This window comes from Amblyomma mixtum, chromosome 2 (assembly GCF_055824585.1).
Source record: "Amblyomma mixtum isolate Tamu chromosome 2, ASM5582458v1, whole genome shotgun sequence".
Classification (NCBI taxonomy): domain Eukaryota; kingdom Metazoa; phylum Arthropoda; class Arachnida; order Ixodida; family Ixodidae; genus Amblyomma; species Amblyomma mixtum.
The window spans coordinates 254,703,946-254,716,121 of record NC_143013.1 but is presented as its reverse complement, the minus strand read 5'-3'; the positions used below and the strand labels follow the sequence as shown (position 1 = coordinate 254,716,121).

Below are 12,176 nucleotides of genomic sequence, written 5' to 3'. Positions count from 1 at the left end.
CCGAGACACACTGTAAGCTTAACATTCACAAACCCTCCGGGTTTATTTACATAGTATTACTGAAACTGCTTCTAGAAAAAAAAGTTAGGACACAAGAGGCTAGTACGTAAAGCAGCAAATGTGCAGTGTTCCAGCCAAACTTGAATTCAGTGCACAGGCTTCCAAAAACAATTCTCTTTAATCAAGCCACTGAGTGTTCCAAATCTTTATATGAGCTAAGTGCTGTGAAACCTGACTTCACTCTGAAGAGGAAGGGGGAAAAAAATAATGTGACAAAGACCAGTGTGGCAAGTATATATGTAAGAAAAAAACAATCATGAGAGAAAAAAAAAATCACACCAAACTCAATTTCACAGGCGATGCAGAAAGTCCCGCGATTAAGTCCTGCAGCCCACCCTTCCCCCCCTTCCCACTCCTGGCTGCATACACCACCCATGATTTGCCCTCTTGTCGACCCCAATCACACCACTCTTCGAACTTCGAAGAACCTCTTCAGGTAGTACACTTGGCCCAGGGTCATGGCAATGAGAACGATGGCTTCGAAGAAGGCCCACATCACAACCCTCGAGTTGGTGCTGTCGTTGACTGAAAAAGAAAAGAAGAATGCAACTGCCTTTAACCGCGTACAGAGCATCAACATCATCATCAGCCACGCTATAGCCCAAACTCATGCTACCTTCATGCGTCCTTGCATCACTCCTACCTATGGACAAGCGTTTCAAATCATTGTTTCTCCGCGTTATGTTTGCTTGGACATGCCTGCTGTTTCTTGTTGCCATGAACGCAGTCGGAAGATAATGGACGCATGGGCACCACCGGGGACACTGGAGTGCCAGTGTTGCTAGACCACACCAAGTTTCGTGTTTGGCGATTTTTCACACTGAGTGAACAAATTGAAAGGAAGTGTAAAAATCAGTATAACCCACTTCACTTTAAATACTGCGACAGACTACCTTTTCTTTATTGATTAAAGGTAGTAGGGGTAGCTTTCAGAGTATGATAGCTTCCTCCATCGATAACTTGCAGAAAAGAAGCCTCATGTAAGGTTAGGAAGTGATTGAAGGAAAGGAAGCTTCCAGAGTTTGGGCCAAAAGGTCCCTGCAGGACAACGGTCTATGCCACTGATCTCCAACCCTGTTCTGTGCTTGCCGACTGTTTGCCAGCAAATTTCCCAACCTCATCTCTGTCTGACTCTCTGTAGGTCACAGCTACTTTCGGTATCTACTCAATTGCATTAAATGAACCAGCTGTCCTATGGATCACGTCTTGCCAATGTCAATTACCTGCTCTCGATTTTGGCTAAGATATCACTGACTTGCATTTTTTCTCTCAGATTCTGTTTTTGTGCCCTACCCCGACTATGGCCTCAATGTCACCGACTTGACGCACATCCTCAGTCTCCTTTTTCTTTAGCCTGCAAGTTTCGGCCCCATGAAAGCGTACTGCATCCACGGCAAATACAATAACTCACTTTTTAGAGGGCACCACTATGAAGCACTCTGTACTTAAGCGTTCCAGATTATTATTGATCACCTAGTGTTCTACACCCTCCTTGATACCAAAACAGCACAAGGTTATTTCTGCACTCCAACTCTGAAATGTGACCTATGATGAATAAATATACAGAACATACTAGAATAAAAAAGAAACAGCACTCACCAACAATCATACCGTATTTTCCGGTGTATAAGTCGCGGTTTTTTTCTGAAATTTTTGTCGGTGCGTCTTATACACCGGTGCGACTTATATATGGAATAAATGCGGACTGCTGCGGCCGCGCCCGAAAAGGTGCTTGCTTGCTGTTAAGGATGTGCTGCGCGATGTCAGCGCACCCAGGCAGTCTAATCCGTAGCCTAGCGCTACCGCGTCCCTAATAGTCTACATGTCACTATGGGACGTTAAATCCAACAACTTGCAAATATTAAATTGCAAGATATCAGTGGGCGCAGGGCGTGCGCCTTGGCCGGGAAAATTACAAAATTACGCGCCACAACCGCGCGCCACCTTCTGCTGCGCCTAGCAACTACATTTCAGAAGGAACGCTCAAAGTAACATCAGATTGGCGTGCAAAAAACGAAATGCGGCTTATAAATTCCTATAATTATTTTAGTTAAGGAGTTAAATGTGTTATTTTTAAAATGGGAGCTTGTCAATAACAAGTTTCAACCGTTTTTTTCTGTGAGCGTCACTTCCGGACTTTTGTCCGCCATCGCTGCCGTATCGCCTTTTCGCCGGTAGTTGCGGCAAGGCCGACGTGATCCTGACCGATCTTCATTGAGGCATGCTTCGTATCCGACATTTCGTTGGCCATGACGCCTCCTTCGAGGCGAAGAAGTTATGACGCAAAATTCAAGCTGCGTGCAGTTGAATTTGCTCAGGAGCACGGCAATCGGGCTGCAGGAAGGCAGTTTGATGTTAGTGAGAAATTGATTCGGGACTGGCGTAAAGCCACCAGTGTGCTCCAAACAATGAAGTGTACTAAGAAGGCCAACCGCGGTAAGAAGGCACGCTGGCCGGAGCTGGAGGATCGTCTACGTGCGTGGGTCCTCGAGCAACGAGTCAAAGGCAGGGGCCTGTCAACAGTGCAGCTCCGTCTGAAAGCGAAGACCCTTGCAACGGAGATGAACGATGTTCGATTCAAGGGCGGTCCGTCATGGTGCTTCCGCTTCATGCAGCGTAATAGCTTGGTTATACGAGCTTGGACGACCATGTGCCAGCAGCTCCCCAATGACTTTCAAGAAAAACTGGAGAACTTCAGTGCGTTTGTGAGGAAAGAAATTGTGAGCAGTGAAATCGACGCTAGCCACATTGTGAACATGGACGAAGTTCCGCTCACATTCGATATTCCCCTCGGGAGGAGCGTCGCCGAGAAAGGACAGAAAACAATAACAGTGAGGACAACCGGTCACGAAAAGTCGCACTTTACCGTTGTTCTCGCCTGTTGCGCGGACGGTACGAAGTTGCCTCCGATGTTAATATTTAAGCGGAAGACGCTTCCCAAGGACGCATTTCCTCCGGCTGTGGTGGTGCAGGCCAATGCCAAAGGATGGATGGATGAAGACATGATGACTGTGTGGCTCGACCGTTGTTTTTCGCGTCGACCTGATGGATTTTTTCATGCGAAGAAGGGTATACTCGTGATGGACAGTATGCGGGCGCACATAACGGATTTCGTAAAAAAAAAAATTAGTGCGAAGAACTGCGTCCCAGTGGTCATTCCTGGCGGCATGACGAAGATGCTCCAGCCACTTGACATTTCTGTCAACCGCAGTTTTAAAGCGGCTCTGCGACGTTTGTGGGAGTCATGGATGTCAGACGGGGACCACAGCTTCACAAAAACAGGTCGCATGAGACGCGCGACATTTGGAGAAGTCGCCAAATGTGTCTCTGACGCCTGGGACTCAGTTTCAGCAAAAACTATTGTAGCTGGGTTCAAAAAGGCAAGGTTGATTCCGTTCGCGAGTGGTGAAGATGGCGAAGTAGACACCAGCGAGTCGGAAGACGACAGTGATGCACCTGCGGAACTCCCACCTGAAGTCGCCGAGTTATTTGTTAGCGACTCGGAGGAAGAAGACTTCGATGGTTTTCTCTAAGCGCAGTTAAAAGCAAGTGCGTTGCTCGAGCGAGTGGATAACGGCATCTAGCATACCCTTATCTTGTGAGTCCGGCGCTTGTCGTCGGCGGTTGAAATGAGCGCACGCTACCAGTACCAGGATTTTTTCCGGCGCTAACTACGGTGCGTATAAAGAGCGGTTCGCGCAGTTAGGAGTATGACCAGCAGCGAGCGCATGCATGGTGACACCAGACCGCGACTTCAGTGTTTGGCCGTACAGTGCTGTTGTTATGTTGTATCGCAGGACACACCAGAGTTAATTGCGCGAACCGCTCTTTATACGCATCAATCCTCGTACTGTATTTTGGAAATAGCGTGCACCCATTTGAGTCGACGGCGACGAGCGCCGGGCGCACAAGATAAGGGTATGATGGGTGCAGTTTTCCACTCGCGCAGTTTATTTACTTTTGACTGCGCCTTTACATACCATCCGTAGGTATCTAAATAAACATTTTTGAAAAGTACGGTCTAGTTTTTGTAGATCGTTTATCAGCTGCTAGTATTTCAGCCGCGATTTTCGTGACCCGGAACGAATTTTCTACCGAGTGAACAGGTGCGTCTTATACACCGGTGCGACTTATCTACATTTTTTTTCGGATAAACAGCCGTTTGGAGGGGGTGCGACTTATACAAAGGTGCGACTTATACACCGGAAAATACGGTACTTAAAGCAGATAGCATGCTTTGTCAGGTAACCTTCTCTGCACAATCTACATGTGTTTAGACACTAAGAATAAGGTTGACATTTCAGTCCCATAAATTTCTGCACCTCTCTAAGGTGACAATAAAGTCAACTTTACACACTACACATTTAGGCACAGCCTTTAATCTATGTTCACTGTGTTCAATTTGCATTTAGACAGATTCCTTTACAAGAAATATGTCTTCTGTGAAGCTTCCTGTGCTTCCCACAATCCTCAATGCACAAGTGACGCCATCTGTAAGGTTACTACAGAAACTTTGTAGGCAAATTTTGGCAGACTGTGACAAACTGCAACAAGTTCTTGTTCACTGAAGTCAAGATAGGGCTCTTGCTAGCCTTACTGGCTTGGCAAAATAGCCTGACCCACAGGATTAACCCAACATACTTAAACCAACACAAAGAAAACGACACATGGCCTATTATGTCACATAAGCACCAATGGCACTGGTAGCGTTTTTCTTCACCATTTATGCCTTCAAACATACACTTAGGACACTGTAGATGATAGATCAACAAAGTTCCAACCCCAAAAACGCTACTCTCCGTGAAAACAGAGCTTATATGCTAGAAAAAAAATAAAAATTTAATACACATATCGCCCCCACTGGCTGTTCTTGCAAGAAATCAGTGCATCAAAACAGTTTTTCCTGTCAATCCCTGAGGCTGGGCTACACCACCATTCACTTCCAAACAGTGGCCACGGAGTACTTCTGAGACTAGACATCACGAGGTTGAATCGGGTAGCAGGAGAATTTTTAAATCCAATTTACTCAGCACTAAATGCATCCCACTCTACTGGAAGGAGCTGGAGAAAGCTGTGGGATCGATTTTTACCAATAGAAAAGGTTGGGTAAGAGTAGTCCTCAATGTCCATTAAAAAAATATAATTAGAGCAGGTTCGATAATCAGTGGCCAACGGTCCAGCGATATCATATGCAGCCTGTTTACAGCCCATAGCCACCTGCAAATATTCTGTTATAAATGATGGTTTATTATTAATGGGGGTTTAACGTCCCAAAGCAATTCAGGCTATGAGGGATGCCGTAGAGAAGAGCTCTGGAAATTTTGAACACCTGTAATTCCTTAACCCCTTAACCGTTTTGGACTGTAGCTTGTCCTCGCTGAATAGGTTCTTCCCTTCAGCGTCTTGGACGATCAGCGCTCGTGTGTGGCTTAGATGGCATTTTGCTCAACAGATGCCAACACTGACCTGCTAATTTCGTTTTCTTCTACCGCATAAACATTTTTTCGGCACCATGGCAACCTAGGTTTTAAAAATGGCATCCAGCGGAGGCGACGCGTGTTTTGCTGGCCCGTCTTCTCAGAAAAGACGCTTTTTTTCGTCGTCATCTTCTTCAGACGATGCCGATTCAGACACCAAAGTGTACATTGTTTCAGGGAGTGAGAACAACAGTGATGATGTTGTGCTGATCAGTTCTTCTTATGAAGAAGAGGACAGCTCAGAAGCGAGCTTTGTGAGCGCACGTCAGTAACATCCCTACGCAATCCCCTCGGTTTCCTTTTCTAGCAGTTCCCGGTAAGACGTTCACTACAAGCTCGCCCGATGACTTGCTTGAATATATTTATCGCTAATTACCAGCAGGAGGTTGGTTTTCTGTACTGTGAGAAATAATAAACTTGAATATGGTAATTTGACTTCGTGTTCGCTTAAAATATTTTTTTAAAGATCGAATGCATGCTCTTTATTGCAATAATAATCGAAATCAGGAATAAAAAAAAATAAGCGGTTTTGTTAAAAAATTCGTAGATATAACAAAACAGTGAAAGGGTTAACATGCACTGACATTGCACACTACATGGGCCTCTAGAATTTCGCCTCCATCGATATTAGATTGCCACGGTCGGGATCGGACCTGCGTCTTTCGGGTCAGCAGCCAATCCCCATAAACACTGAGCCACCGCAGCAGAGGCAGCTTAGTTCTTGTTATGGAATCATGGAATGGTAAACACCCTGAATAATTTCATGCTTTGGGACAACATGACGTGGTGTTAGTGCTGTTCAAACCTAAGCTGCACATTGTCTGCAATTACATCTGTTTCAAGAGCAGTTTCAGCTTCCGCAGAATCAATAACGGTTAATCGTTCACAGGAGGCATCACGCAGCAACAGCACTGACAATCAATGAGCACCACCAGATGAGTTCACCAGAGAGAAGCAATTCCAGATGAACTAAACAATAGAGGAGAAAGATGTCAAAGTTCCTATTATGTTGCCGACATTTCCTTTCAAACATTTGTTTTCCCTTTTACAGAAGAAGACACAGTCACATGAGCTTCCATAATCATTAGTTCCTAACTTCCGCTGACAATTTTAGAATAAATCGTGGATTACCATATATGTAACCCCTCAGTAAGGAACTAAGAAAAATAAACTGAACTAAACTGAACAGCTGTGTATTAACATACAAGAATTCAAACAAGAATGCAAAAAAATGTGTCACGAAACCCTTATAGCAAATACACGTGCATGTACTGGACGGCATTCACGCAGAGTGCTCCTTGAAGCATAGTAGAGGCATTGGAGAGCATTATCACACGATTAAAGGCAGATAAAACAGATCAAAAGAGACCGCTGTGCAAATGCCGATGATTTCCACTTGGTTCACAGTACAAAACCTGAGCTGTGGTGGTCATCAACAACATATATAAAAGTGAACATGAAACCAAGGAATTATTTATTTCGAATGTCCACAGCCCAGGCTTCCAAGTTCTTGCAAGAAGTTACCAGACAGGAAAACACATTAGAATGACAGCTCCAAGCTGCATCATGCATGAGCTTTGTAATCATGTCACAAGTTTAGTTTGCCGAAAGCAATGTCACAATTCTGTGATGATACTTTCTGTGCAGCTTCCTCATAGTTTGTTAATGACTACAGTGCAAGCAAACACAAGCAATTTATCCCGGCATTAACATGTTAACGAAAAACACTTCCCTTTTGGACATCACGAGCACAGCATGCCACCTCATGACAAAGGTCATCTTGCTATGGTTGTTACACTGGGCTGCTCAAAAAGCATTGGCGCAGAGCCAATGACCCCAATACTTACTGGATCTGTGGATGCGGTCCCGAACCATCATGTATTCCTGCTCGTGCTTCACCGAAGCCATGGATGCAGACAGCTCCTTGATCATCTCTTCAAGCTTGTTCTCGTGCACTATAATGAGAATGGAAAAATGTAAGGCCAGCATTTTCAAATGCTAGTGACCACAGCAATACTGAAACTAAGCAAAGAAAAGGAGATATGTGCAAAAGGCTAAGAATGACACAAGAATGCACAATGGAAAGGGCAAATAAACTTTGGTGCACTTTTGAGCCAAAAGTTAAGAGCAGAATGACGGCGTTTACAAAGCCAACCGAGGCCAATCTCTGATTACATAATATAAATTCCTTCAAGCTGTAAGAAAGAGTACGCAAAAGCTGATGGCAGAAATGCAACTGTGGTGTTCAAACAACTCAAAACTTGACACGTTTTGGTGGGCTAGTTGGTTAAGCATCTTGAATAAACAGCGCGAACGAAGACGAGCACAAAAGACAAGTTGCGCTGTGTCGTCCGTTTTCTTGTCTTTTGTGCTCGTCTTCGTTCGCGCTGTTTATTCAAGATCAAAACTTGAAATGTTAACATGCAGAATTTAAACATCCCAATTCTTCATTACTGTTTAGAACACTGCTTCCATTAGCATCTTCCTCCGCAAACCACAAAGCCATAAATGGCCCCTTCATTGTTAAAGAAACCCTAAGCTCATGTGCCAACATGGCTATGTATGAAAAGCTTCAATGTCGACATGATAAGGTCACTCAAATCAAAACTGTCTTATAACGACACGTTTCACACATGGCTGTCACATATATACAAATAAAGATCCTTAGTTAGTATTCCAAAATATCATGCTCCACCAAACCAGCACAGTAACCTCTACAAGACATCACAACCTGCAGCACAAGGTTGGAGACCATGCACCTAACTTACCTTCTTCTCCTTCTTGAGTTTTCGTTGGGGCCTCGCCAACATCCATGGAGAACATGACGATCTTTGGTGTCATCGTGGACATGGCGTTGCTGAAGCAGTAGCGGTAGACACCATCAGCATAGGCTGCAAACGTGTACTTGCCACTCGACTCCCGCTCTCCAGAGTAAACCGTCTTGCCATCGGGTCCTGTGATCTGTAAAACAAATTGAAAAACGCAACGTAAGGTGCCGCTCTACACAACTACAGATCCACAGCGAGACCAACGAAAAGCTTATACTCTGCAAACTGCACGCGCTGCGAGTCGAGTTGCAAGCAACAAAACTGCTACCCTGCGTTGCTACCTCATCTTCAACGTCCTGTTAGCACGTATTCTTCAGAGCCAAGTGTAGGCGACCATCCTTTTTCACACAATCTGGCCACTAACTATGGCATTTATGTCGTAATGTAGTTAATCGGCTAATCTGAGTGCAACATAGTTTTCACACAACCGAGCCAAACGACTGCGCCGGATGTCGCCAGATGGGCTGCGTCCATCCAAAACTCTCGCCTAGGTATTGATCACATGGCAGACGTCTCCAAGTATCGTTATGAGAAAACAGTACAAAATAAAAACGCCCAATGTGCTCAAAGAGCCGGCAGATGACACAGTTTTGACCACTGTATGTTTGTACGCCGGAGACGACCCAACGCTGACGTGCCACTTACACAGCTGTTCTGCGTGCGCTGACTACTACTATCGTGTGCATGCGTGAGCCGAAAGGCCAAGACCTCTTCCTTCGGTTCAATGCAAAAACATGAAAGCACCACAAAACGAAATTAAAACGGGGACTGAACAACCATATTTTTTACACTGTTACGGAAGAGTCACTTTCAAGGGCTAGCAAAGGGCGATCCCGCGCGGCTGACGTGACGGTGGGCACTGGCCATAAAACCGGGTCAAAAAATTCCCCAACGGTCCCGACAAAACCTATTCAAAGCGGCAGACAGGCTCCGCGACTCCGCTTACCTTCACGTCTATGTCCAAGAAGCCGCCTTCGGCGACTTCGAATGTGAGACCCATCTTGGTGCCGGATTTCGCCTCATCGTGGAAGCACTCTTCGGCGTGGGCATCAACGGTGATGAACACGGCACGGGCATAGGCGATACACACCACCAATACAGCCGTCCTTAGCACTACGTACACAGAATACATTTTCGTTCAAATATGTGCGTGGAAACTTGTTATGATCACTAATTAACTGCACACCGCTCTACAAACACATAACAACGCCGTCTGCCACGTTTGTTGCACAAAATGCGCATGCGTGAGCAACCGGCGCCCAACGTTTAGGACTGGATGCAGTTTTGTCTAAAATTAGCGAAAAATTGCAAAAATGTTACCAAAGTGCATCAAAATGACTAGTTTTTAAAACTTAATAAAATAATTACAAATATAAGAAAGTTTTAATACTTTTATTACTTTTGTAATAAAACTTTTTACACAAGCAAAACTTAATATTTTGAAAGTCATCACTATCATCAAATAAGCGCCGAATTTGAAATGTTTAAAAGTCTTATCGAATGCTTGGTGTGACTTATTAAAAGGTGGGACATTTACGAATGCTGAGCATATGTTTAACGTATGCTAATGCCGCAGCTCAGAAGGCTAGGATAGTGATGCGATATAATATAACTGTAAACACGTTAAACAGGTTACCTGTCGGCTCCTCGGCATGCAGGAGCACGGATAAAGCCCCTCCGTGCTCTGGAGCGTGCCCAGGAGGTTACGCAGAGAAACAGGAGCTCATGGCTTTGGTTTTGTTTTCATAGATGGCGCTGCAGTCGTGCAAATTCGAAAAGTAGTTGAAGCAGTTGCGTTCATTGCCAACATTTGCGAATGAGAACCTGGAATGGCCAGACCACAGCTAGACCGCCGGTAGCTTTCCGACAGACCTGTTTTCGCCCGACCATGGAGAAAATGAGTGCTAAAATGCAATAACCACTGCAAGAAATCCTGAATGACATGCCTACAGTCCACCGAGGTGCACTGTGGATCGTTTCTTAGCAGACTAACTTCGCAGTGTAGGCGTGTTGGTACGGTATGAATTGAAGGACAGCAGAGAAAGATAGGAGAGTGACGAGCGTTCATGTGTATCCTACATTTATCTGCTCTCCCCGCCTTACGGAGCTCCATATAGTTTTCTAGTCAGGGTTGTAGCACTTCGTCATACCTAGCTATAGCTTCGCAAATTGTAGTTTTCATTTGGTAAGACCGAGTTATGCAGGAGGAACTACTGCTCTGTTCCATCCTGCATTTTGTTCGCTGGAGGGACAGGGATGTGCCAAAAGTTGTATGCGGTCCGGGACATGCATCTCATCGTTCTAAATATAATTAATGCTGGGAAAACCGCCTGTCCTCATACCTCCGGCGCTTTGGAGTGTCAATTAAATGGGCTATATGCCTCATGCGTATAGTCATGGACAAAAGTTTGCGGGATGCGGAAGTTAAAAAAGAAGTTTTTCACTTCAGTCGGGCAAAACAAGTACATGAAAAGCGTACATCGAATCACGAGGGGGCACGCATCCTGCTTCCACTCCAATAATACCAGCTGATGACTAGCGAGACAACGCAGAAATATTTTTTTCTCGCGAATCCGCATCCCCCAAAACTTTTATACATGACTCAAGAATGGCCTGATGACTTCTTACTGAGGCTGTACAATCAGGTAAAGGGAAAATAATATTTTGTGGAGGAAAGTGTACCCAATTAAGAAAAAAGAAGGGCATAGTCAGCCGTAATTAAACGTGTATACAATAATTAACGAGGGTTGTATTGCCATCAACATATGTATTACGGCAATGTCACTGCGTCTCAGATACAATTAACGAACTGTCCCAGACAACACCAAACATCCTGAGGACGTCCTCAAATGGTCCAAATGTCCTCAAGGCTTATAAAACATCCTCAATATGTCCTCATAATGTCCTAGGTTGGATTGTCCTGGAAACGTTCTCAGAACGATGTCCTCAGGTCATATGAGTGGGTTCGTGGTCCTCAAAATGTCCTCTCGAGGACATATCTGCGAACACGCATGCATGAAAATCACCAGCAAAATAATGCATGTAATTTGCATTCTAATATATAGCTCTATGCTGTCCTAGTTTTCCAGATGCATTACTGCGCGGCGCTAGTCTTGAGTCTGAACAGTTTCTCTCCCTTTGACAACCTCATGTAGAAAAGGTTTGTTTGGTTAACGAGAGCAAGTCTAGTCCGCAAATTTCTGCGCGCGGAAACGAGAGTAACCGCATTCAGAATGCTGCGCATTCGTGCAGGCTTTTTAATGTAAATAAGTTCTACTTGAACAAAGAGCATGCTTGCTGGGCACGAAGTGCAAACGACACAGACAAAAAAGTTTGGGCCGCTCCGGTTCGGGCTCGCGTAACGCATTGTCGTACTGAACATTATGCCACAATTCGCATCGCTGCTGGTTGATGCCCTGTGAAAATCGATGAGTTCTGGTTTCTCGCAGTTACAAATGTCGTTCCTTTATACGATGATGTTATCGTGCTTGTCATTTCTGCTAATCGTTTCCAGCCCTCCATGATGTAAACAGTGCCGCTAGCCATGCCGCTAGCTTTTCCTTCGGCGAAAGAGCCCGAGTCACAGGCCTGAATTCTGGTGTGCCTGGGGCCCATCTGTGTGTAGGTTGTAGAGAAATCTCGATAAATAGTTTGCATTTTCGCAATAAAAAAATTGTTTTTCATAGAATCAATCGTTCCGTACCTCATAAAATCGCATACCAACCGCAAAGTCATTATCATCATTATTGTGTGCGGCCAGTTTGAATTCAAGCCAAGACTAGTCTGCATCCACAACATCGACTAGCAAGAC

At 44.9% G+C, this 12,176-nt stretch overlaps 1 protein-coding gene across 1 annotated transcript; it reads right to left on the bottom strand.

Annotated features, from left to right (window-relative positions):
- Nucleotides 1–159: 159 nt before the first annotated feature.
- On the bottom strand, nt 160–9,610 carry CHOp24 (transmembrane p24 trafficking protein CHOp24). Its single transcript, XM_089573573.1, has 4 exons — nt 9,312–9,610; nt 8,306–8,498; nt 7,385–7,492; nt 160–585 (listed from the first exon to the last, which is right to left on the bottom strand). The coding sequence occupies exons 1-4, from the start codon at nt 9,495–9,497 to the stop codon at nt 461–463; spliced, it is 612 nt and encodes a 203-aa protein (XP_089429699.1). The 5' UTR covers nt 9,498–9,610; the 3' UTR covers nt 160–460.
- Nucleotides 9,611–12,176: the final 2,566 nt, after the last annotated feature.

What these genes read in the sequence shown, in the direction of transcription:
- CHOp24 (XM_089573573.1), bottom strand. Translation starts at nt 9,497, where the DNA reads ATGTATTCTGTGTACGTAGTGCTAAGGACGGCTGTATTGGTGGTGTGT. An exon ending in TCTTGGACATAGACGTGAAG is followed by an intron (nt 8,499 to 9,311) that starts GTAAGCGGAGTC and finishes TTTGTTTTACAG; the next exon opens with ATCACAGGACCCGATGGCAA. An exon ending in GGACCGCATCCACAGATCCA is followed by an intron (nt 586 to 7,384) that starts GTAAGTATTGGG and finishes TTTCTTTTTCAG; the next exon opens with TCAACGACAGCACCAACTCG.